Below are 27,290 nucleotides of genomic sequence, written 5' to 3'. Positions count from 1 at the left end.
TTTGTCCTCCTGGACCTGGTTGGTTGGTTGGGCAATTGGAAAGGAATATATCCATATTTTATCTCCACCTTTGGTGTTTAGCCTATTCTCGCCCGTTTTCTTCTCTCTTTGTATTTTTTTTTTTTTTTATAAAAGGGAAATCGAAAAGTCCCAGCACACAATGCTTTTTAGCGAGAATTGTTATCCCCTCGTGGATTAGACTAGTAAGTCGGGTCAAGTAAATTGGGTCGAATCTCATGCTTTAATCCGTGATTTAACAATAACTAATACACAATGATACTGTTTAAGATTTGAATACATAAACTTAGCATACTATCACGTGAATGCCATGTAAATGACCACTTAGGCTACCATAAGAGTTTATTCATCTAGTCCTCATAAGTAAAATGTTTGGTCCATGATAAGTTGGAATTCGTATTAGTAGATTATGAATTCGATTTCTTGTTCTAAATAGTAAGACAAAGCATCCATATATGATTTACTTACTTTGCTAAAATTAAGGGTACGCGTGATAGTAGACTACGCAAAAACAATAATTTCAAGGATTTGTTCGTCTTTTATTTTCTTAAACTGCTTAGTGCCCATGCTTTTGACTTTTATCCATGCTCATAAATCAAAAGTTTAATAAGTTGGGATGGACATCTATAATACTGTCGAAAAATCAAGAAATTTAATCAAAAGTAATCAACAACAAGATGTTTTACCAGAGTAGTATTTAGGTGAACATGTAAATATTATAAGGATAACATTTTGTTAGTTGATAAATGGGTCTCATTTATCTCTTTAAAATTAAGGTAATTATAAAAAATTCATATTTTGAGCCATAGAAATAAAATTTATTTGAATATTTATTGAAATGAACCCAAATTATTAATTTAAAATTGAAATAATTTTTTTTAAAAAAAAATCAAATTCCATATAGTCTTTAAGTAAGGGTAAAAGAATTTTACCCATTTTCTATACTTGTAAAATTTTCCCTTGGGATGGGACTAGCAAGTAGCAAGAAATTAAAGAAGAGTTGAGACACGCACCACGCCAATCTAATATTCTCGGACTAAGACAATGCATATTCACTCTCTCAAGTCATTATCTATCTTTTTATTTTTTGAAAGTGCGGATAATCTTTGACTACAAGGATCCAATCTTACAGGGGTCTGGGGGTAAATTTACAGTGCACAACGTACAACCGCGCGAAGCAGGAATTCCGGCAGTGTAGTGCACCGTTCCATTATATAATGACGACGACGACGATGATCAGGCTCTCAAACGCACGCTCTTCCAAAGCGGCAGACCTCAGCAATCGAAGAGGCAAGGATAAGGAAGTCTCGTTGCCAGCTGCTAGGGCACCGAATTCTCCATTAAATCCAGCTTTTCAAAGCTGTATGATTGCTGGAATGATCAAAATTTTGTTGTTATTTGAGTATTTTTATCAAGTTTGTGGATGGATTAAGTTGAATAGGTTTTTGCAGCGGGATGGAGGTGGTTTTGGAGCAGAAGGACGCAGGCGATTGGCTTTACAGAGGAGAAGGCGGTGCCAATATCGTTCTTGCTTACAGCGGCTCCTCTCCTGCTTTTGTATGTTCTCAACTTTCGTGCTTCGGAGCCTGTTTGATGCTGAATTGGTTTTTTTTTTTTTTTGCCCATTTTCTGGTTCACACTTTGGATTGTTGCTATAAGAATAGAGTTCGGCTTTTAGTTGGAGAATTGCTAAGACTTGAGACTCTAGTTCTATACAATCCTAATAAACAGAACTACGTATTCATTCAACCGCTACTTTTAACTTTCCTGACATCCTAATTTTCGTTCAATGCAAATGTATAACAAGATTCTACTTCTTTTCCCGAGTATCCTTGGACACTTGTTTGACAGAGAAAAACAAATTGCAGAAATGGGATGCGTGCACTGCACAGAAGAACCAAGTTGCCCTGGAACCATACTAAACATGCCTTCTTGGGTTGTTTGGTTTGATTCTATGATGGTTTTGGTTCCGTTCTTAATCTTAAAACGACATCTTCTTGATTCAGTTTATAGGGCACAATTTCTTAGATGGAATCAAATTGAAACCGCCCTATGTATGTTTGCCCTTTTGTGCGACTGAAGCATGGACACATAAATGATATGACATGGATATCATAACATGGAAGTCTTCAATATACTAGGACGCTATACGGCACAGAGCTGATAATATGCGTAAATGTGAAAATTATAACCGTTTCTTCAAAATGGAGGAGAAAGGAAGGTAGAAAATACAAAACCCAAGAATTATATCATGGGATTCAAAAGGTGAAAAGAGAACCATATTCAAGTTTAAGTGTGTGGTAGAGGAGATTGGACTGTAGAATGAGAGAATAACAATGTGAATTGAGATGGCTACTACTATTCAAAACATGAGAAAAATTATACTAAGATAGTTGAAAGAAAGCCCCAAAATTAAAAGAGTCTCTGTAGTGGAATAAAAAGATACAAGAAAATATCAAAACCATGAGAATTTGTTGCAAGACCTTACATACATGCCACAATGAAGAAAACTAAAAGAGGGATATTTTGTCAAAAGAGAAGCAATGAAGGCACCCAATGAAGCAATGTCAAAGTTTATGGAAATTTGTACTACTGGATTGACATTGAAACAAAAGATGGGAAAAGAGATATGTTTTAAATTGGCAATTGCAAGAGAATGAAAAACAAGAGATTTGAATCAAGTGAAGTTCATAGAAGAAGAAAAACAAAAGGTGCTAGTAAAATGAATGAGTGATCTAGAAGAGATGAAAGTAATATTTCTCAATGTTATTCAATGAATGTGGAAAAACAAATGTTTAAAATGTTTATTCTATTGAGTGTGATAGCAGCTCAATCAAGATTGAACTGCATAGGCCCAACAACCAATCTAAACCAACCAAAATCAACTTGGGTTTGTTTAGTCATCTTTTCAGAAACTTGGATATGTGCCTACATCAGTGTCATTATGGATCTAGCATGAACTTAACCCATACACAACCCCAAGTGTAATACCCCATTTTAGCATAAGGTTGCCATGTAAATTAGATGAGTTTAAAATACCGAAAAGTGGGTTTGATAGTAAAATAGGTCGTCGAATTGACCATAGGGAATGCCCTGGATTCTTGCTGTATAAGGAAAATGATATAGTATTGATGATTGTTGGGTTTTTGCATGGAAGATTAGCTCTAGAAGTTGAAGAGAATAACCTGTTAGAATGAAGATATTTTTCTGACTGTATTTTTTATTCTAAGTTAGATTAGTTAACTTAGTTATTTTATTATGAAGGGTATGTTAGTCTTTTGTATAGGTTAAGTTCTAAACCCTTATAATTGCCGCCACCCTATAGTTTGTAAATCGGAGGCGAGAGCTGGCAGTCGGTAATAACACACAAATCATTCTGATTGTTCTCTATATGCAAGTGATGCAGTTGAGAGATAGAGAGATAGAGAAAGGCTTAGAGATAAAGTTAGTCCTTGTATTCTCTTGAGAGTGCAGTGAACTTGTGTGAGGGAGAGAAAGGAGGTTCTTGTATCTTGTTTCAACCAGTTTCTAGTGGATTTATTCTCGGAGAGAAGGCTGGATGTGGGATTGCTTTAAAGCAGTCCGAACCAGGATAATTATGTGCTTCTTGGATGGTTTGAATGTTCTTATCTTTCATTTCCTTACTATTTTCAATTGCTGTTAAATATATTTTGTTGTTATCTTGATTTCCAGGTGAGGAGATTAGAGAGATTGTCAAATCTAAGTCTTGAATCAGTTTCTAAGAGCTCCTAATCATAACAGATTGGTATCAGAGCCAAGAACTCTTTCAAGAATTGCCAAGAACCCTAGAAATCTTTAGTTTTAATCCCTGTTATGGCTTCCGCACCTTTTTCCGCTAGATATGACATAGAGAAATTTGATGGATCAAATGATTTCGGTCTATGAAAAATTAAAATGAGGGCGTTGTTGGGAAATTTGGGATTAGAAGAGGCTTTAGAGGCAGATCAGAAACTGCCCGAGAATGCCTCTGAAGAACAGAAGAAAGATTACAGTGAGCGTCGCAAAGAAATCAACAAGAGGGCCTATAATACTCTAATTCTAAGTTTAGGAGATAAAGTTCTTAGGGAAGTTTCAAGGATGGAAACGGCTGAGGCTTTATGGTCTAAATTAGAAAGTCTTTATATGACAAAAACCCTGTCTAATAGGCTGTATCTAAAGGCAAAGTTTTTCACATTCAAAATGCAAGAAGGGCCGAAACTAAATAATCACATAGATGAGTTCAATAAAATATGTCTTGATTTAGAGAACATAGATATTAACTATGATGAGGAAGATAAAGCGCTTGTATTATTGCATTCTTTGCCAAAAACATATGAAACCTTTGTTGATATATTAAAACATGGTAGGGAAAAGTATCCCTAGAAGATGTTTTTGGAGTATTAAACTCTTAAGGAGTTGCAACAGAAAGTAGAAGGAAAATCTACTGGAGATGTCCTTACTGCTAGAAGTAGGACTGAAAAGAGAGAGTTTAAATCAAAGGGGAAGTCAAGATCCAAGTCTAAGAATGGCAAGAAACAGTTTAAATGTTTTCACTGCCATGAGGAGGGCCACATCAAGAGAAACTGTCCAAACAAGGAGAAAGAAACCCAGGAGAAATCCAGCCCCGAATGCTCAAGCACCATGTGTGGCTTTGGCTATGAGAGTGAGGATGTTCTATAGTTTCCCTAGGTATGCAAGTAAAGTAGCATAGGTTCTAGGTTTAGGGTATTATTCTCATAGGGAAAGGGTTTTTTACCCATAGAGTCATGGTGGAGGGGGGAATGGTTTGTCTAGGCATCAAAGTAAGGTTAAGGGATTTGGAGATGGTAGAGAATAGGATGCATGGTGGAGCTGTTCCAGAATTCTAAAAGCTGTAAAATATGTCCATGTTTTAATAAGAAAGCCTAATGTCCTTAGGAATAATTAGATAGTGAGAATTGGAGTGCTAAGAGTTGCTAGGATCCCTTAGAGAGATAGAAGCAACCCTCAAGAATAAAGGTTATGTGGTGCATGCTTGCATGTTCTGTGGATAAGCTGCATCCACTAAGGATAGCCTATGATAAGTTAGGTTAGGGCATTTCTTGAGGATGGCTCACAATGGTGAGCAAGCTCTAGGAGAGGTATCTAAGGCTAGGGATATTAGGAGAAGGGAAAATTTGCAGGTGTATAGGAATAGAAACCAGGTAGTTTGACTAGGTCTCCAGATGTAGAAGTCTCCAAAATCTGTAAAACCCATTAGAAATCAGTTTCTAGGATATTTTGGAAACCTATCTAGGCCTTGTCTCATGGTGGAGCTAGGTGAAGTGAACCTAGTGGTGATGGTGTGTCCCTAAGAAATTCCCAAGCGTATATGAGCTTGCTGGAATTTAGGAAGCTTGCTGGAAATTGCTTCTGGTGTGAAAGGTTAGGTGTAGTAGAGTTGTGGAATAGGTATGCCTAGGTCTTTCAAAAGCTAGGGTTCTTACCTATGTGGGAAAAACTCTACTATTACATGAAATTAGTTGTTTCCAAGGGCAAAGGATGAAATCTGGGATGCTGTGTAAAGAAAACAGCAAAGAGAAATCTTTTGGGAATGTCCTGAACTAACCTATGACAGGGTATAGCAATAGAGAAATCTGGAAAATTTTTGGTCATATTCATTGTGTAAGCTTGGGCTAGATTGTGAGAGAGAGGAAGCTAGTGTTTAAGATAGCTTTGGCTCTTGCAGTGAGGGTCCTTGTAAACAATGAGGGGAAAAAGGTGTGTGCAAGTGTTGTCTTGTATAGTGTAGCCCATGTTGATCAAAATCAGGATTAAGCAAGGAAAGGGAAATAGAATCATCTTGCAGGAAACGAGCAAGGGAATAGAAGGTCTAGTGTTGCCTAGGATGGGTAAAAGATAGAACCTCAAGTAATCTACCAGTGAGGTATGAAATGTCTGGGTTTAAGAAGCTTATGCACTGCCTTGAGTGCTAAGACAGGCTGGGTTATTGAACCTCTTGTATAAGAAAAGGTGATGCACTCATGTCCAAATGAATGGCATGGAGCCATGTAAATTTGGGGAGAGGCTTGGACTTAGATGAAAGATCCCTTAGGTTAAAGAGGTGGAGTGCTGTGAAGTGTCTATTTGTAAATTAAGGAAGTGCTGGGAAATGGGAAAAGTCTAGGAAAATGGCTAGACATGGCCATTTGTTATAGCAGTACATGAAGGCTTAATTTGGGTCAAATAGGTGTCTCTAATCAGCGAGTATCCATGAAAATTTAAACTAAGGGAAAAGTGATCTTATAGTGTAGCTCAAGAGATTAGAGGTTAGAGGGAAAGGTAAGCAAGGTTTATTGCTTAGAAGATCTCTCTATGAGTTAAGTAATTCCTAAGCCAAAATATTATAAGAATTGGAGTCTCTTATGATAGTCCAAGGGGTTAAAATTGAGTGCATATGATGTGGTCACCAATCAAGACTTGGTCCAAGGCCGACCCAACCAAACCGGAACAGTATCACTAAAATAGTAGTGCCATAATGTTATTTTAATACTTCTTAAGTTTTAGAATTATGCGGTCACCAATCAAGACTCGGCCCAAGGCCGACCCAACTAAACCGGAACAGTATCACCAAAATAGTAGTGCCATAATATTATTTTAATACTTCTTAAGTTTTAGAATTCTACTTGATTTAGGATTCTATTTATATTCTACTTGATTTAGGTTTCTATTTTATATTTCTACTTGATTTAAGATTCTACTTCATGTTTGATTAGGGTTTTATTTTTATTAAGATTTTAGTTGACTTTTATTTAGGATTTATTTCTATTAGAATTCTAGTTGGATTTTGTTTACAAATATTAGATGGATTTGGATTAGCCAAATACTATAAATATGCCTAGGATCTAGAGTTTGTAATCAAGTTTTTCTTAATCAAATTTCAGCAATCTATTTGGGTTTTCTTAGCAAAATAGTCTTGTTTTTGCGTCTTCTTGAAAGCTAAGCTTCGGCCATTGAAGTTTGCTCTTTTAAGGGTTTATTTTGGTGTGTTTTCTTCACACTCGCGCTACACGCTGCGTCAGGTGGTATCAGAGCGGTTAATCAACCAATCAGATGGCCAATCTTGAAGGTAACGGTAGCAACCAGCCTCGTGACGGTGATCAGGGGTTGTCCGCAGTTTGGAGAGCAATCGAAGAACAGCGGGAAGTAACTCGTACTATCCAGCAGCGATTGGAGCAACATAGCAACCAATTGGGCACCTTACTACGAGTTGATGATGACAGGAACCTGAATAATGGGGTGAATCAAGCCGGAGCGGGAAGACCACCCATTAATCATGTCCTTGTTAATCCTAGAAGACCAGTGATTGAAGATAGCGATGAAGAGGATGATTTTGGTCAAGCAATAGCTAACCCTGGTGGTAGAGGGGTTAGGAGGAATGCGCATCAGCACAACCACTGGGGCAACGATGAGTATAAACTAAAAGTTGATATTCCTACCTTTAGTGGAGATCTTGATATTGAGGGGTTCCTGGATTGGATCACTGAGGTTGACCGTTTTTTTTAATACATGGAGATCCAGATGAACGACAAGTAAAGTTAGTGGCTTACAGGTTGAAGGGCGGTGCATCTGTTTGGTGGGAGCGATTAGGAGAAACGAGATTGAGGGAAGGCCGACAGCCAATTCAGACATGGAGACGAATGAAGCAGCTGTTAAGAGGTAGGTTTTTGCCCCCTGACTATGAACAATATATGTTTGAAGCTTATCAAAGATGTGCACAGGGAATGAAGAGTGTGAATGAATATACCTCTGAGTTTCTGCGATTGGCGGAGAGAAACCAATTGTCAGAAAGTGACAATCAACAAGCAACTCGTTACTTGAATGGATTGAAGCCTGTTATTCGTGATAAAATTGGGGTTCAGATGGTTCTGAGTGTGCAAGAAGCAAGGAACTTAGCTTTAAGGGCTGAGTTAATGTTGAGTGAGAGATCTCGTAATGACAACTATCATTGGTATAGTGGGAATGAAAATAAACAACCAGCTTTTGATAAAGGCAAGTCGGTTCAAGGAGCGCAACCCTCTAATCCACCCCATACAGTCAACCCTAATAAGGCTACAACGAGGGGAAACATTCGAGGTACTACTTCTAATCTTCCAAAATCCCCTAATCCTTATGCAAAGCCTATTCTTTTAAAATGTTTCAAGTGCAATGAGGTTGGACATCGATCTAGTGATTGTCCAAGGAGGAAAACAGTTAACATTGTAGAAAAGGAAGAGGAAGATGTTGCTGAAGAGGAAGTATATTGCGGGCTTGATGGGGAGGATGACGAAGAAGATTATGGACATGGGGAATATACCTGTGTAGTGAGGAAGTTAATGCTATCTCAAAAGAATGAAGATACTACTCAATGGCATAAGTTTTTTCGCACAAGGTGTACGGTGAAAGGAAAAATCTTTGAGTTGATTATTGATAGTGGAAGTCAGGAGAACATCATAGGAAGAGACGTGGTGGCAAAGATGTTAACTTCTGAAAAACATCAAAGCCCTTACATGATTGGATAGATCAAAGAAATTGGTGGCATACATGTGGATGAACATTGCAGGGTACCTTTTTCTATTGGTAGGTACTCCGACGAAGTCTATTGTGATATTGTTGATATGGATGCTTGCCATATTTTATTTGGGAGGCCTTGGCAATTTGATGTGGATGCTAAGCACTCGGGTAGGAAGAACACATATCAGCTTGAGAAAGAAGGTGTGCGTTATACTTTGTTACCCATAGTGGAAAAGAATCAAACCAAAGCTTCTAAAGTGGAGCTTGATTTTGAAGATTATGTTGTCCCAGCAACCTCAACATTTGCAAACTCAGGTCTGATTTATGCTGCTAACATGGCAGAAACTCCAAGGTTATTGACTCATATTGGGGTATTTTCCAATCCCGATGGCTCAAGCATTGCTTCGCAACCCAAGGATGGTGGTGTTTCTTCTGATCGACTTGCGACTGTAAAGGAGATGGAGGTCATGGTAGCAAATCCTTCTACAGTTTATTCAAGCTCTGGCATGGTTGAATCGAAGGCAATAAGATCTACCAGATTAGAGAAACGCTCAAGATGGAAGGTTCAACGTCCTCAATCTAACAGTAATAATACAATGGAGGTGGAGGGCAACAAACATGGTGATGGTTGGACCCATGCCAATGAAGATAGGGCTAAGAGGGGAAGGAAGGTCTTTGCTTATGTTCCCTTAGCAGAAAAGTTCAAGCAGTTCAAGAAGATGTCAAACAAAAGTTGCACAAATAAGAAGTACAAGGCGACAGCTGACAAGCATGGGAAGCACAAGGTATTTGAGGTTGGAGATGAAGTCATGATATTCTTGAAGAAGAAACGGATTCCAGAAGGAAAGCAGAACAAGTTCAAGCCAAAGAAGTATGGTCCTTACAAGATTCCAAAGAAGACCAATAACAATGCTTATGTCGTGGATTTGCCTAATCATATGAGTATTTCTAAACATTCAAAGTGGCTAATCTCTCTTCGTACTTATCGGATGTGGATTTGTCCAAACAGAATCAAAATTCGAGGTCAAATTTTTTCTCAAGTGAAGGTGAATGATGCAGTCACCAATCAAGACTCGGCCCAAGGCCGACCCAACCAAACCGGAACAGTATCACCAAAATAGTAGTGCCATAATGTTATTTTAATACTTCTTAAGTTTTAGAATTCTACTTGATTTAGGATTCTATTTTATATTTTTACTTGATTTAGGATTCTATTTCATGTTTCTACTTGATTTAGGATTCTACTTCATGTTTGATTAGGGTTTTATTTTTATTAGGATTTTAGTTGACTTTTATTTAGGATTTATTTCTATTAGAATTCTAGTTGGATTTTGTTTACAAATATTAGATGGATTTGGATTAGCCAAATACTATAAATATGCCTAGGATCTAGAGTTTGTAATCAAGTTTTTCTTAATCAAATTTCAGCAATCTATTTGGGTTTTCTTAGCAAAACAGTTTTGTTTTTGCGTCTTCTTGAAAGCCAAGCTTCGGCCATTGGAGTTTGCTCTTTCAAGGGTTTATTTTGGTGTGTTTTCTTCACACTCGCACTACACGCTGCGTCAGCATAGGAGTAGCTGTGTCAATTTCAATGGTATGCCTAGGAAGTGTAAGGCAGCTTCATTGATAGTTATCCAATGGGAATCTCAAGGTGTAGCTGAGGTGGTAATTCAGTGTTTGAGATTGTTGGAAGGAGGAGAAGTTGGAATGATAAGGCATAGAGGTTGGAATAAGAATATGACAGCTTATGGCAGCCTAGGTTACCCTAGTCTTAAGCATATCTTGGTAGACTGATAGGTAGAGATGAGCAGTTCTGATTGTTTGAAGCAAACATTAGAGAAAGTCAGTGGTAAAGCCTAAATGCTGGTTTTGGGAGCTAAGAGGAAGTCTAGCAGTGTTAAGGCCAATCCAGGTAAGGTGCACTGTTGATGTGATGCTGTGTAAAAGGTTGGAACCTTTGGGATTAAGGAATAACATCATGTATGGATTTGGTTTATGGTGGAGTGTGCCTAGCTGGAAATTATGCATTTAAGGTGTATATGTTGCATTTTGTATGCAGCATGAACCCTAAAATATAGTCTAGGTAGGAGGAGTTGAAACAGCCAATGGGCAGTCCATTTGGCTTAGTCTTTAGTCCCTCCATGGAGTATATCAATCATATTGATGTTAGGAAAAGTTATTCATTAGGAAATCCCTTGAGGAGGATAATATCTAATGAGAGTTGCAGGTTTAGTTATTGCAGCTGAAATTTATCCAAAGGTGATCCATTGTTATGTTTTACAGCATTGATTTGTTTTCTTTGATGTGTTTGTTTTGAAGTGATCAGGTTCTAGCAAGTCCAAGAAGAGATCAGATTGATGGAGCCGGATTCTAGAAGATAATCATGCAAAAATGGTGGAGATTTGTTGGGTTTTTGCATGGAAGATTAGCTCTAGAAGTTGAAGAGAAGTACCTGTTAGAATGAAGATATTTTTCTGACTGTATTTTTTATTCTAAGTTAGATTAGTTAACTTAGTTATTTTATTATGAGGGGTATGTTAGTCTTTTGTATAAGCTAAGTTCTAAACCCTTGTAATTGCTGCCACCCTATAGTTTATAAATAGAAGGCGAGAGCTTGCAGTCGGTAATAACACACAAATCATTCTGATTGTTCTCTATATGCAAGTGATGCTGCCGAGAGAGAGAGAGAGAGAGAGAGAGAGATAGAGAAAGGCTTAGAGATAAAGTTAGTCCTCGTATTCTCTTGAGAGTGCAGTGAACTTGTGTGAGGGAGAGAAAGGAGGTTCTTGTATCTTGTTTCAACCGGTTTCTAGTGGATTTATTTTCGGAGAGAAGGTTGGATGTAGGATTGCTTTAAAGCAGTTCGAACTAGGATAATTCTGTGCTTCTTGGATGGTTTGAATGTTCTTATCTTTCATTTCCTTACTGTTTTCAATTGTTGTTAAATATATTCTGTTGTTGTCTTGATTTCCGGGTGAGGAGATTAGAGAGATTGTTAAATCTAAGTCTTGAATCAGTTTCTAAGAGCTTCTAATCATAACAATGACCATCCCAAGATAAGATTTATAGTATTAAAAGAAATCAGAATTGAGACTGTTTTCGGTATAACTATGATTCAGGCTGAAAAATTGAATTGTCGTAGGGGACTTCCGGAAAGTCAACGAAATCCTGAGGGGGCTCCAGTTTTGCATAAGGATCAACCTTGAAGTGGTTCGGGATAAAACAAGGGTCCCGTGAGGGCGCTGGGACAAAAACGTACTTATCGAGTAAGTCTTAAGTTATTAATTTTAGATTTTAAGTATCTCAGTGATTATTAATTTAATATTTGAGAATATAATTGCAATTATGCAATGCCTAAAGTGGGATTAAGAATTTAATTGAGGAATTTATAATGATTTTAATAAATTATACATTATGTATAGTATATTATATAAATTATATATATATGTATATGTCTGTGAGTGTGTGCGTGGTGGGCAAGAATTCTACAATATATATATATATATATTATGCAAGTGAATGAGTGGAGGCCAAGCTTTGTGTGTGATGCCCAAGTGAAGTGGTAGGCAAGCATACCATTAAAATAATGCATATGATGCTTGGTCACCAAGGGAGGGAAGCCTATAAATAGGCTTAGGTGCCATGGGTAGAAGGCGGGGAAGGAAGAGAGGCAGGAAGAAGGAGAAGAGAGAAAAGAAGAGGAGGAGGAGAAAAGGAAGGAAGAAAAAGAAAAGGGAAAAATAGTAAAAAGTTTTTGAAAAATTCTAGAAATTTATTTGAAACTCGAAAAACGTGTCGGGCTCAGAATTTAGCGGCTTAGCACCAGAGTCGAGGTTGAGCTTGAATTTCAAGGCATTCTGAATTTCATTTAAGGTGAGTGGTTGTACCGAAAAATTGATTTTGTTGCATGTGAATGTTTTAACCTGTGAATGGTTGTTTCACGTGGGAGGTTCATCCCAAAATGTTTTATCCAAATGCATTGAATTTTGTACATTAAATTATGTGCATTGAAATGTCATTTTATGTAATGGATCATTTCATGTTGTGGTAATGGCATTGGCACATGTATGGGACATGGGTAGTGTTTCCGGGATACTTTTGAGTGGGAATGTAATCTTTGACGTAATTGTGGTGAGTCAGGTTCCTGCGTTGATGTTGACCATTCCGTGTCGGGAGTGGTAATAATTGTTCCCGAGATGTCGGAGAGATGCGTTGATGTTGCCCTTCTTAAGTTAAGATTGTGTTATGTCAATGTATCAATGTGATTGTGTTACCTTTAGAGAGATTACCCTTTCCTCGGGGTACGGGTTAAAGTGTTGTGTGGGATTCTCTTGGGCAATGACATGTTGGGATATGTCGGTTTTGTTTCATGGTCTTGCATATATTCATGAAAATGTTTTTGAACACTCATTTAGATGATTCAGCATATAATTTAGACTATGTCCCTGAAATATTCAAACATTCCAGGTGAAAGTGGTGCCAAGGGAAATGATGTTTTCGAGATGTAGCCGTTATCTTACACATTGGATCTTTAGCATATCTTTTGATTATGTTTGAGGTGTTTACTTGTTATCTCTGAGAAACGAGACTCTATGTATTATGTTTTGAGGTTATGATGTAAAACAATGGTACGATTTCAATGTTATAAATTAAACGTTTATAGTTATGTACCATTTGTGGTTTCAATCTTGCTTCCGCATTTATGATGATATCATCTGTCTTAGCTTATTGATTATTAAGTTTGATATGCTGAGAAGGTGAATTGGGATTGTCGAGATTTGATTTATGTTGAGTGTATGTTGAAAAAAAATATATATTTTCGAAATCTCGGGTTAACGCATGCTTGGGGAAAAGCGGGGTGTTACACCAAGTATATTGGCAAGAATTCTTGTTATTGCTAATGAGTATTTTTTGTGAGTGCGCATAGAAAGGGAGTCCTCATGGGTTTCCATTATTGACTGCATTGCCTGTTGCTGCTACGAGTGGGTGACAAATCAAATTCTTGTATTTGCATGATTTTCAAGAACTCATTTTTTAATTGAAACCATGAAATTTCCTTGTCTCCTTGTCAAGAACTTGTCTGAATGAGGCAACTTTCAGGCTTTATATTTCCTACAATTTCCGTTGGCAAGCTGAAAAATGTGTTTGATAAAAATGAATAAAAAAGGAGGTTGTAGTAGAGATGCTTGAAAATGGGCTGGCTAGCATATCTTTGTCACTTAGAGCTTTTTTCTTCTGATCTGTATAGGTTGGGAAGGTGCTACGCATACAAAAAGCTCCTAGGAATGGATCCCCTACACATGTGTCTATCATTGAGGGTTGTCATCCTGCCTTGAGTAAGGATGAGTGCCTTCTATGGAAAGAAACAGCAGACCTTGTGTCGGCCCCAACAAGGGAAATTGTGAAGCAAAGATATGTGCAACATGTAATCAGTCCACTGCTAGGTTTCAAGCATGTTGATGCTGGGGTATGTTGCTGTGGCGATACAGATTTGCTGGAATTTTGTTATACCAAACTTTTTCCTTTGTGTATTGCTAAATTTTTCCAATTTTTATAATTGAAGAGATTAAATTGAGGGTATAAATTATGGCATCTTTTGTGAAATTTTACTTTTGGTTGTGGAGCAGCCACACTGGTGTCATTGTTTGTATATTTGTTTAAGAGGTGCTTCTTGTAGGGTGATATTTACACCAACTTTTAGAGCTGAATTCCTTACAGCCTATCCAGAAATTTATATTCATTGCATCATCTAGAAGCTGCATACAATCATATATGTTCAGTAATCTGTCATGGAGACATGTTTGTCCTTTGGTCCTCTTTCCATTCAGAGGAGAAACCAGAAAGAGCTTGAATCTTTTTATTCATGCCCTGGAAGTATGGCAATTAGGCACTTAACTATAGGAAAATAAATATTTGTCATTAAGTGTTAGTCAAAACTTACAGAAATATCTTGTATTTTTTACATCACCTCAGAAACATCATGATCATTTAATGCATCGTTGAAATTTCTGACTGTTGTCTTTGCCATATTTTTCAGATTCAAATCCTTGTATCAAGGGAGTTTCTAGAATCGGTTGAAAAGAACGTTCTTCTTCAGCGGCCTCCTTGGCGAGTTGATGCTGCCAAAGTCAACACCCTCTGTAACTCTGGCCTTCTAATATCGGATCATTCAGTTTTCCCCCATGGTAATTACCATCTGTTGAATGCTTTTAGATTGTATCTTCTGCTTGTGTTCTGCAGAAGTTCCCTATAGCATAACTTGTACAAGCACAAATCTCTCACTTTTGGTAAGTGTCACCCTGTTAAAGCAAGGAACATGGCTCCAGTAACTCATTTAAAGGGTGTTAGGCTTTAGCTTTGGCACTTTTTATCGCAATTCATTATGCCGCAGGGGAACCTTGAATTGTAGTCAAACCTTGGTCCTTTATGTTTGCTATAGTTGTTCATAGTAAAATTTTCTCTTCCTCCACCCTTATTTAAATACAAGGGCAGCCCACAATTGTATGTAATCACACTAAATAAAGGAAAGGAATCCAGCCATGGAAATGAAAAACTTAAGAGACTATAGTCCCAAAGTATAATATATTTTGGCATTTACTTTTCTAAAATCTTAAGAAAATAAGAATTTGACTTGTATTTACATAGTTTGCTAAATTATTTATTTAATTGGTAATAGAAGTAGTTAGTCATAATGATCAAAGAATGACAAAAATAAAGCAGAGAATGCTGAAATGAATTCGTTATCGTATTTACAGCTTGTAATGTGGAATTGTAGTCTATTTATCATTTAAGGATGTGGGTGCATGTATAATAGTTGCTACATGGCATTTGTTGGGTGTCATGATAGTGCTACTTGAAGACAGCTTATGATCCTCCATGTGGCAGTGTCAAAACTCATATGGCTAAATGCCATGACTTAATAACTTATAAGACAGCAGTCTGCCCTGTCTCATACCTTTCCTCAGGAAAGATACCCTAGGCTAGGAATAACATACAGAGGATCTCAATTGTTGGCTTAAGCCAATCTCCTTAGCACTCCATTGCTTGTCTTTAGGCTTAAGGCATCCTCATTAAATCTTCTTAGGTGAGATCTTCTCAATATATCCTTAGTTTACATCCTTGGTATTTTCCTTTGATTAAGAATACCTAAACATAGTGATTCATCTTAGCTATTGTACCTTGAGTTGCCTAGTCCTAGGAAGTTCAGAGGGCATTTCTCCAGCTTGGGACAATATGAATTCTCGTCTGCTAGAAACAAAGGGGCTCTGCCGAGATGGGAAGTCCCTTCCTACCAAGCTGTAGGATGGAGATATATGTCTTGGCTAGTCACTGAGAGAGAGAGAGAGAGATACTACAAGACAAAAAGACTTTTTTTCCACTAAAACCTGATGCCAGTTGAACTGTAGCCCGTAAACCCTTTATAACCTCTAGAAGCACCACTTATAGCCTACCTGGTAGAGATTATGGCTCTAACTTAACAGTTATGCATGCTATTATGGTCCATATGTGCTTAGCATAGCCCCTTAAATATTGCTGTCCCACTTTTCCCGTAGTGGGAAAAGAGTACCAATTCTAAAGTTGAGAGATCATTTTCCTAATATTTGGCTTATATTTTTCTTTTCATGTTAAGAGTTTTTTTTTTTTAAAAATAACTATTATTGCAAATTTCAAGATAGTATTCTAGGGTTTTCTCCCTATGTTTGTGATGAAAAGAGGCTCTTTTATAGGTCTCAAAAACTTGCATGCTTATTTAATGCAAATTTCAAGATAAAGACTTTCCCAATTAGTTATATTTTTCACGGACCATTTGAACAGTTACCTTTATGGTGGTCATTGAAATTCCACAGCTATTAGAAATTGGCCCACTATTCCAATGGTGAATCCACGGTGATTCTATAGCATACTGTCACGGAAGGGGACCTAGGGCTGCTACATCATATAGTTAAAGTCTTGGTTTATTTTTTGCTTACTATTGTCATTTCCTTATTGCTGTAATTTTGTTATTTTCCTTCTGTAATTTCCCTAGTGATATTAGCTGGAGGATTCCCCACATGGATGGGAAAAGGACAAAGAAGCGGTTATAACCGCATGGGGAAAGGATCTGCTATAGAGTCCCCACCCACCGAGTGTTTATATATTCCCAGCTTGTTGGAGAAAGGACTATCAAATGATAATATCAGAATTGATTCTCCTCCGTTGCTCCAATCTCTCTTCTTCTTCTCTCTTCTTCCCTCTCTCATTCTTCACTCTTGTTCTTCCCCTACCTTGCTCTGTTCTGTTTGTGTTGGTCGAAACCTACTCCTAATTCAATCGGGGCTAAGAGTAGTTGTATTCACGGGTGTGTCATGACAATTTGGTATCAGAGTCACATTTCTTGGCCGATTGAGAAAGAAGTCGGTTATGGCAGAAGGGACTCGTATGAAGAATTTGGAAGCACAATTGCAACAAGGCCAGCTCTGCCATGATCGATTGTCAAAATCGGATCGACCAGCTGGAGTTAGGAGCTACCCGTGGCCACGAGGAGATCATGGCATTAGACAGACGAGTTTAGAGCTCCATGGATGGAATGAAGCGGAGGTTGGAAGGGTCCATCGCAAGGGTGCGAGACGAACTGGGTGCTCAAATGCAACAGTTCATGGTTATGTTCGCTCGCCAAAACCGAGGAAGGTTGTCTCATGATTTTCCACCTCGAGAGCACACATAACCAATCTTACAGAGGAATGAAGCTAATGGGGAACGCGGAACCTCGGAGATTGAAGCAGAACCGGAAGAAGAGCTGGCTGGGTTGATGGATAGGGCTCGGGACAGACCTGTAAATCATCACTCAGGGTTCCCAATGCCTCGGATGGATATTCCCACCTTCGAGGGAGTTAATTCTCAGTGGTGGCTGAGGAAATGCGAAAGGATGTTTGAGTGGTATGGTATCCCTGAAGGGCAGAGAGTACCCCTGGCTACGGTTCATTTCAATGAGATGGTGGATGCCTGGTATCAAGGAAGCCTTAGGTAGGGAAGGACCTACACTTGGGGGGAATTCTTTGAGAAAGTGTGCGAGAGGTTCGGGGAAAGAAGTATGGAGGATATTGTGGAGGAATTTAACAAACTGAGGCAAATCGAAAGTGTGGAGAGCTACCATAAACATTTTGAGGAATTGAGATCTTCATGATCCAACATAATCCCTACCTCTTGGAGGCCTCAAGTTATTTAAGTGACCTTAATGACGAACTCAGACCAATGGTGAAGGTGTTGAGGCCTCAATCAGTTGAGCAAGCCTCCGAGAATGCTAGGTTGCAGAAGTTGGTGGTGGAGGCCTTAATGAGGAAGCAGAGGCAACAAACGAGGGGCATGGTAGGAGGCTCATCTAATGCTGCTGGAAGACACCCCAACCGGGATTAGATGAGAGGAAGTAGCGGGGTGAGAGGGGTGACAGGCCCCAACCCAACTTCTTTTGGAGAACAACTAAGGGAACAGAGAAGGCTGGCGGGATTGTGCTTCTGGTGTGGAGAGAAATACCATGCGGGCCATTAGTGTAAGAGGCAGATACTGTTGCTGGAAGGTAATGAGGAATCTGAACAAGCAATAACAGAAGAAGAAGAGGAGGAAGAGGCCAAGGAGGATAATGGAGAGATATCCATCCATGCCTTGAAGGGGGTACCCAACAACAAAATAATGAAGGTAGAAGGATAGGTTAAAGGGGAAAGGCTTGATGGTCCTAATTGACAGTAGGAGTACCCATAGCTTTTTAGATGAAGGCATGGCCAAGAAGCTGGGGTGTCTGGGGTGTTAGCTCACAGGTACGCCCCCTTTGAGTGTGACTATGGCCAATGGCCAGCAAGTAATGAGTACATCAGCTTACAATGGGTTATGTTGGGAGATGCAAGCCAAGCGATTCAAAGCAGACCTCAAATTGTTATAACTGGGGGGATGTGAAGTAGTGCTGGGGGTGGATTGGATGAAGGGAGTAAGCTCGATTAGTTTTGATTTCAACCGAATGGAGGTGTCATTTGAAAAGGAATGAAGAAGAATGACCTTGACATGAGGTAAGGAAGCTAGAACATGCAAAATGATAACAGGGAGGAGGTTGCAGAAGGTGCTCAAGGGGAAATGGATTCAGTTGGCCAATCTCTTTTCCATCATAACTTTGGAGGAATTTCCAAGAGGGTTTAGGAAGGCCTACCTGACGATCAGCACAACGGGGGAGCTCCTTGACTAGGTAAGCCACTTAAATTGCATTAATGAACTGTTGGCAGATTACGAGGACCTTTGCATGGAACCTAATTCCCTACCTCCCGCCAGATCGTATGACCACACCATTCACCTAAAGTCAAATACCAAATCCATTAATGTAAGATCCTATCGGTACCCACCTCTCCAAAAGACTGAAATAGAGAAAATGGTGAGGGAAATGCTTCAATAGTCCATTATTAGACCTAGCCAAAGCCCCTTTGCTTCACTTGTCCTATTAGTCAAAAAGAAAGATGGGTCATGGCGATTTTGTGTGGACTATCGCCAACTTAATGCCATAACCATTAAAGACAAATTCCCTATACCCTTGGTGGAAGACCCCCTAGATGAACTTCACCACGCCCAAATCTTTTCAAAGCTTGATTTGCGTTCGGGGTATTATCAAATTAGGATGAGACCGGAAGACGTACATAAGACAGCCTTTAGGACCCACCACGGACACTTTGAGTTCTTAGTAATGCCATTTGGGCTTACCACTGCCTCGGCCACCTTTCAGTCCCTAATGAACCGGATATTTGAACCCTATGTTCGAAAATTTATGCTTGTGTTCTTTGATGACATATTAATCTACAGCCCTTCCCTTAGCCAACACCTAATTCACCTCAAAATCACCTTGGATGTCCTCAAGTCTAACCAGCTTTTCATTATAAAATCTAAATCTACATTTGGTCAAGGGCAAGTGGAATATTTAGGGCACATTATATCTAAGGGAGGGGTTAGTACGGACCCAAAGAAGGTGTCGGCGATGGTGTCCTGGCTAAGGCCTCAGTCCGTGAGATCCTTGAGGGGGTTCCTAGGCCTAACCGGGTATTACCGGCAGTTCGTTAAAAATTATGGAATCCTCAGCAAACTGCTAATAGAACTGCTAGAAAAGGGCAATTTTAGCTGGGGACCAGAAGCTGAGAGGGCTTTTGAGGAGCTTAAGAAGGCCATGAGTAGAGTGCTGGTATTGGGGCTGCCTAATTTCAGTAAACCCTTTTGTCTTGGAGACTGATGCGTGTGGAACGGGTGTGGGGGCAGTCTTGGTGCAAGAAGGGAGGCCCTTGGCATTTCTAAGCCAAGCGTTGGGCCCAAAACATGTGGGGCTTAGCATATATGAGGAGGAGTTCATTGTGGTATTGATGGCGGTTGACAAATGGAGACATTACTTCAAAGTAGGGAGGTTTATAATTAAAACGGACCACGAGAGTTTGAAGTTTTTACTACAGCAGAAACTATAAACATAGTTACAAAGGAAGGGAATGGCCAAGTTGATGGGATTAGACTACTTGATACAATACCGGAAGGGAAAAGAAAATGTGGTTGCTGATGCATTGTCAAGGTGTCATGAAGAGGGAAGTGTGGCAGCCATAACTACCATTATCCCTTAGTGGTGTCAACAAGTGATCGAAAGCTATGAAGGGGATGCAACAGTGAAGGAGTTGCTGGAAAAGCTAGCCATGGGATCTGAAGGAGTTGAAGGATATACACTAGTGGATGGAATGTTGAGACACTAGGGCAGGATTGTCATTGGGAATAAAAAAGACCTCAAGAAGAAAATCCTGTAGTCACTACATGAATCTCCACTGGGAGGGCACTTCGGCATTCAAAATACTTACCTACGAGTGAAGCAGCTCTTCCATTGGCCCGGGGTTAAGTGCTGAGGTAAGAAGGTTTGTGTTGGGCTGTGACATTTGCAGGAGGTGTAAGGTTGAGAATGTGGCCTACCCAAGGCTTCTACAGCCCCTGCCGGTGCCTGAGCAAGCTTAGTCTAGCATCTCTATGGATTTCGTTGAAGGGCTGCCCAGATCTGAGGGAAAAGATAGTATAATGGTGGTGGTTGATCAGTTCACGAAATTTGCTCATTTTATATGGTTGACCCATCCTTATACAGCCCAAGAGGTGGCTAGAATTTTCATAGATCAAGTGGCAGCCTTGCATGGGGTTCCTACCACTATTATCTTCGACCGAGACAAGGTCTTTAGAAGCGCCCTATGGAAAGAACTTATGAAGGCATTGGGTGTTAAGCTGAACATGTCTTCGGCCTATCATTCTTAGACGGATGGCAACGCTGAGCGAGTAAACCAGGGTCTGGAGAATTATCTGAGGTGCATCTGCATCTTGCAACCCAAGAGTTGGCACAGATGGCTGTCTTTTAGCCCAATGGTGGTACAATTCCAACCAACACTCTTCCTTAAAGGTGTCTCCCTTCAAGGCTCTCTTCGGTTATAAGCCTCCGTTACTACCAGCCATAGGAGAACATTCCACTTCTGCCTCGATAAAAGAGTATTTGCAACAGAGAAAGGGAGGTATTGCAGCAGCTCAAACAAGAATTGGCTACGGCTCAGAATAGGATGAAGCAAGCTACGGATAAGAGAGGGGTGACAGGGAATTTGAGGTTGGGGAGAAGGTCTACCTAAGGTTGAGGAAGCACCACTTAAAGGCTATTACTAAAAAGTGGGTCTCAAAGCTGGCCTCTAGATATTTTGGGCCTTTTACCATATTGGAAAGGATAGGAAAGGTGGCTTACCGACTACAACTTCCAGAGGGGACTCGAATCCACCCAGTTTTCCATGTCTCCCTGTTAAAGGCAACAGTAGGGACTGAGCAAGTGAACCCCACGATGCCCACTATCTCTAAGGGAGAGGACAGCCTGGAAGAATCGGAAGCTATTTTGGATAGGTGGGTAATTCATAGTCAAGGGGTTCCACTCATCCAAGTCTTGGTAAAATGGCAGGGTGGTGCAGCAGGAAGTGATACTTGGGAGTACCTGCTTAGCCTGCTCACACGATTCCCTAGAGCTGCCAGTCTCCTCAGCATTTCTTGAGGACAAGAAAGGTGTAAGGAGGGGGGAATTGTCACGGGAGGGGACCTAGGGCTGCTACATCATATAGTTAAAGTCTTGGTTTATTTTTTGCTTACTATTGTCATTTCCTTATTGCTGTAATTTGGTATTTTCTTGCTGTAATTTCCCTAGTGATATTAGCTGGAGGATTCCCCACGTGGATGGGAATAGGACAAAGAAGCGGTTATAACCGCATGGGGAAAGGATCTACTGTAGCAGTCCCCACCCACCGAGTGTTTATATATTCCCAGCTTGTTGGAGAAAGGACTATCGAATGATAATATCAGAATTGATTCTCCTCCATTGCTCCAATCTCTCTTCTTCTTCTCTCTTCTTCCCTCTCTCATTCTTCACTCTTGTTCTTCCCCTCCCTTGCTTTGTTCTGTTTGTGTTGGTCGAAACCCACTCCTAATTCAATCGGGGCTAGGAGTAGTTGCATTCACGGGTGTGCCATGACACATACGTGGAAAATATAATTGGTCAAGAATAATACACAATTCAACTCTATTCCATGGTAATTATTGGAATTTGCAACTTTATGTTTGTGGTCTGAACAATAATCCATAGGGCATCCTACTACAATGCTTAAGAAGTGACACAATTGCACTAAAAGTTCATAGATTCTTCTTAGCTAAAGCCTAGATGATGCAACATTGAAACTTGAAAAGAAAGAATTGACTCCTGCACATATTTAATTCAAATTATTTTAGGTTAGACAAATTACAAAGTTTTTTGTCTCTGAATTTCCAACACAAGTTTAGACCTAACAGTTGCATGTTTACTGGATATTTTGGACTACTCAAAGAGGAAAGCAATAAAAGTATAGAAGGATAAAGAACAAATTCAAGCAATAAACTTATTCCAAAGTGAGTAGAAGAAATGAATGAAGGTTCAAAAGACAAAATGTACTGGAAATAATAAAACACATGATTTTATCCAACTGAATTGGCCTTGTAGAACTCCAATTCAAAACTTCTGGATGTTCTGCTTGGTTTGATTTGATTGCTTATCACTCTGTTTTTGGTATGCTGTAAGTTTAGTTTCTAAAAATTTCTTATATATTATTGATCAAGAAAATTTCCCATTATTCAAGGCTCAAAACTTGGTTCTTTATTTCTTAATAAATCTTGTGAGTGGTATAATGATATACTTCTTCTCTCAGATAATCTTAAAGGGGAATTCTGCATAACTGTTGAAATAAAGGTGCTTACCCTCAACAGATAACTTGTTTTCATTTCTTCTCTTTCTAAGACTTTTTCATCAGTTTTTCTCTGTAACTATCTCGTATCTTGCTACTTTTTCTCTAATCTAATTGTTTACAAAAAGCAGCCAAAATGTGGCTTTCTCCCAGTTTCCAGATTTATATCTGAAGAAAATGCAGTTAAAACGAGTATATCTCGTTTTAGAATGCACCAGTCATTGAAGTTGCATCATAAAGAGGTAGTTTTTTCCTTCTACTATGCTTTTACTTATGGAATAGGAGGGCTTGGGGAATGGATGATATCTTAAGTTTATGACTAGGTCAGAAGTCATATAGATCTTTGGTCCATGGAGCCTATTGTGTTAATAAATTTAGCCTGATCTCATCTAATCTGATGCAACTGTTTATTTATTCTCCATGCCAAATTTTGATTTAAGCATGTTCAAATTTTCTCCCAGATATCAGAAATAAGTGATTATGATCCACTGGATATGTTCTCTGGATCCAAGGACCGCATACATAAAGCAATCAACGCTCTCTTTGTCACTCCACAGAACAATTTTCGTGTTTTTTTGAATGGTACCCTCATATATGGGGCCTTTAGTGGTGGGGCAGATGGGGTTAATTGTGTGACTGGTGAAGCATTTCAAGATGTTCTCAAATGCGTGATTACAGCAGATGATGGTCTACGTAGAACAAATTTCCCACACCTTGTTACTGAAGCTGTTATTGGATCGGGTTTGCTAGATTGGCTTCTCAAAGTGCAGAAGCTTGATGTTTTTGACATAGAAGGGGTAATTCATGTGTACTATGATGTAATTTCTCAGCCATGTAAAGTGTGTAGACATTTAGGTGACAAAAAACTGTCAGATAGGTACAACTATTTGCATTCAATGTCTTTGGAAGAAAAGCTGAGGATTGTGAAGGATTATTTGATAGCTGCAACAGCAAAGGACTTGAGTATGATGATTAGCTTCAAACTGAGGGACACAGAGATATCGAATCTCCATATAGCAGTATATTTCTAGAAGCAACCAACCAAACTTTTGATTACAAGGTATGCCACCTATGGAGATCTGTCCCTCAAAATTTGTGTTTGACTTGTGTCAGATAAATCAGGATGTGTTTTGGCATCAGATGGAAAAAAATGTAGTATGGTGAAAGCATGGATCACCTTGAGATTAGAGTGCTCAAAAATTGGATGTAATACTTTTATGAAAATAATTTTGGTGAAGTCATTTCTATAAATCATGGAATTTCCTGTTTATTTTGTATTACCTGAAAGATTTCATGTTTGTAGTTCTAATATATGCAGTATTAAAGTATCTTTTTTCCATCTTCTCACAAGGTTGCATTTTATTCCCTAGTAGTCTCATTTAGTATTTCTATGATGTACTAGAAGGTTGGTGGGTACTCACCTCATCAAATTTTCCAGCATAGAAGTTGAACCTTTTCAATGTGCAATGTCTTTTCCTTCTTATCTATTGCTAAGGGAAGTTGCAATATATTAGGTATCTTTCATTGATCTTGACATGAAGCCTTTGAAGAAGATGGAACACTATTATGCATTAGACCAACGGATTGTCAGCTTCTATACACAGATGATGAAAAAAGGGCATCCAGTGGGAAAACCTGTGAGTGCTGAAGCTTTCAGACCATCCAACATTGTGGAAGATGCCCATCAGAATGGAAATCCTTCTGGTAATATCTAGCAGCTTTAGGAATCCTTTTCTGTATTTCTTTTTCAGTTGTATATGTGCATGTTAGCCAACCCCACATGGTGGATAACGGCTTTGTATGTTGTGGATATGTGCATGTGTCTGTAATGGACTTGTCAGTGGATTTCATCTTCAGTTGATTTCCTCAGCTACACTAAAAATTGATATGGAAGTTGGAGCTCTGAAAGTAGATAGTTTTTCTATATTTATTTATTTTTTGTTGTACTATATGTGCATGTGTGTGTAATTGCATGTGCTGAATTTCCTGCTTAGCTGATTATCTCAGCTCAGCTAAAATCTGATATCCAGTATTTCGGAAACTGAATGTGGATAATTTTGAGAGTTCAGAAGGCTGATTTTCAAAGTTGGTTACTCTTGAAACCTAAGTATATAACATACACACAGAGTGTTAATGTATAAGATTGGATTAACCCTATTTCTTTTTTCTGCCTTAGAAATGGATGACGGTTCTATTATCTTCTTGTTAGCATAAAAATTTTATAAGAGATAACAAGACCTTGGAAACCAGACTCAAATATGGTGTTGAAAATGACTAAAGTTAGTAGGTCTGCTGCATCCATAAGCCCATTGAGCGTAACAAACTGTATAACTTATGAGGGACAACTTCTTTTCTCCTTCTTGTACTAAAGCAACTGCTCTGACTGGCTGTGTGATCTTCAACTTTCTAGAGGACTGATTTTGACTTAATTATTTTGAGTTCCGCTGAACCCTTATCGTTGTACTTCAATGCATTGACTATGTGCAATTATTACTCTCTGCACCCTTGTTCTTTAGACACTGGAAGGTCACAAGTGTGTGAAAACAATCTTTTGCCAAAAACAAGAAGGGTAAGGCTAGCAGTGTGCCTTGTGCACTGGGAATGTCCTTTTTTTTTTGTGTGTGTGTGTGTGGCCTTCTGATGGGTGCTTGAATTAAGGTTAGATAATTGCCTAATTACTTTTACCTTGTACCCAATTCTGGACAAAGAATCCCTTGCCTTAGCAGACTGCAGACAGATTGAATGATTATCAATATGCAATTTAACAACCATGTTCGAGTTATATTTCTGTCCCTCTTTTCTTCTCTGTGTTGATGATATTTTTTTTCCCTTAATTTTAATACCAATAGTTCAATTTTTGGGGAATATAGAACTCGAAATTAGTTGGCAACTCTATTTTGTGTTCTGGTCATATTTTTCCTCTAGGTTAATAATTATATAAGCATTAATTTTTACCATAATGATGTCAAAACTTCATATGTGTACTGTTTTCTGGAAGAATACATGACAATGGTCACAATTCTCTAGCCAGTCACCTGGACATATACAATATGCCTGCAAAAGCGTTTCAAATCTAATTTGTAGTCTTAGGAGCTTCAAGATTTAAGTTCTCTAGATTTTTGTCTGATTATTTTCTAATTCTCTTATTTCAATGTTTATAACACTCGGGTAATGAGCTATAAGACATTAATTGGAGTCTTGAATTGATGGTTTAGCCTGGCACTCGTGTTTGAATAAAGGGGGAAAGAAATAATCGAAGCAGGATGTGAGTGCCAGACAATTCCATCCACTATGTATTACCCTTTGTACGGAGGCTTCAGTTAGATCGGGGAAAAATAACTGAAAAATTTTAAGCTGCAAACCTATGGCCATTGTTTGTGTGTTCTCAGTTACTAAGGACCTTAGCCAGACAGGGCCAACACAACCCACCCCCCCCCCCCCCCCCCCCCCCCCAAAAAAAAAAAAAAAAAAGAAAGAGAGAAAAGAAAAAGAACACAAAAGTAAAATGACAGAAGACTAAGCAACTAGACTACAAAGATGAATCATGCCACATAAATAACCTAATGTCTTGCAATTTTTAGTCCTCATCTCCCCCCTTGCACCACCACCCCCCCCCCCCCCCAAAAAAAAAAAAAAAAAATTAGTTCAGGTAATTTGGCATGTACATGGGTTACTGTTCTGAATACCCGTTTCACTATATGACTACATGAATTATTCAATCAGCATTTGCACTGCAGCTTTGGATGCTTAATCGCTGACACAAGGAAGGAGACAGACCAGGCTCTTACTCCACTACAAGGAAAGCGATATTTCAACTACTTCAGTTCTTTTTCCATCCTGAACCGACATGATATTTATTCATACTACTGGATGTTATGTTACCTTGTTGAAGGAATGGCGGCCATATCGAGCAGCAAGAAGATGGATTTACCTTGTTTAGCAAAATTGAATTCCTAAGCAGAATTCAATAGAAAACTAGTGTTTAGATTTTTTCTTTTTCTTTTTTTTCTTTTTTTGTTCTAATAAACTGGCTATACATGTCGGAACCATGATCTGTTGTGATTCAACATGTATTGTTCAGCCATAAGGTGAGTGCTATGAGGTGTTATTGTTAGTGTTGCAATGCTGTTGTACAACACCCACAATGAGCGCGAACATCATTCCTAATAGATGTGGTGCTTGAGTTTGAAGGTATTGGGCCATTCACCAGTGTCTTTTCTATAGGGGTCTGACACTAGGGTTCTGATTCAGTTTTCTCCTAAGCTTTTATTATATTTGCTGTCATGTTCTCTACTTGTTCTAAACATAGATTTTTATGCCGGCATAAAATGATGACTCCCAAAGTCATGTCGCATGTAAACAGCCCCGATTCAAGTATTCACTGGTTTAGCATGCAATTTTTTATTTTTGTATTCTTATATGGTCATATAAGATCTGAAGCCCGGAATATATGTATTGCACCAAACTTCATATTACAGTAATAAATGACATTCACCA

The 27,290-nt window shown here is 38.8% G+C and overlaps 1 protein-coding gene across 1 annotated transcript; it reads left to right on the top strand.

The window, feature by feature from the left end:
• Nucleotides 1–1,134: 1,134 nt before the first annotated feature.
• On the top strand, nt 1,135–27,170 carry LOC127799035 (inositol-pentakisphosphate 2-kinase-like). The gene is given in 10 exon segments (XM_052332730.1): nt 1,135–1,380; nt 1,460–1,575; nt 13,778–13,996; nt 14,567–14,714; nt 22,758–22,798; nt 22,925–23,035; nt 23,255–23,786; nt 23,789–23,853; nt 24,308–24,497; nt 26,531–27,170. Coding segments are annotated over 10 exon segments (1,581 nt in total). The 5' UTR covers nt 1,135–1,235; the 3' UTR covers nt 26,545–27,170.
• The last annotated feature ends 120 nt before the right edge of the window (nt 27,171–27,290 follow it).

Source organism: Diospyros lotus, chromosome 4 (assembly GCF_014633365.1).
Source record: "Diospyros lotus cultivar Yz01 chromosome 4, ASM1463336v1, whole genome shotgun sequence".
NCBI classification, from domain to species: domain Eukaryota; kingdom Viridiplantae; phylum Streptophyta; class Magnoliopsida; order Ericales; family Ebenaceae; genus Diospyros; species Diospyros lotus.
This window is presented reverse-complemented; position numbering and strand designations above follow the sequence as displayed.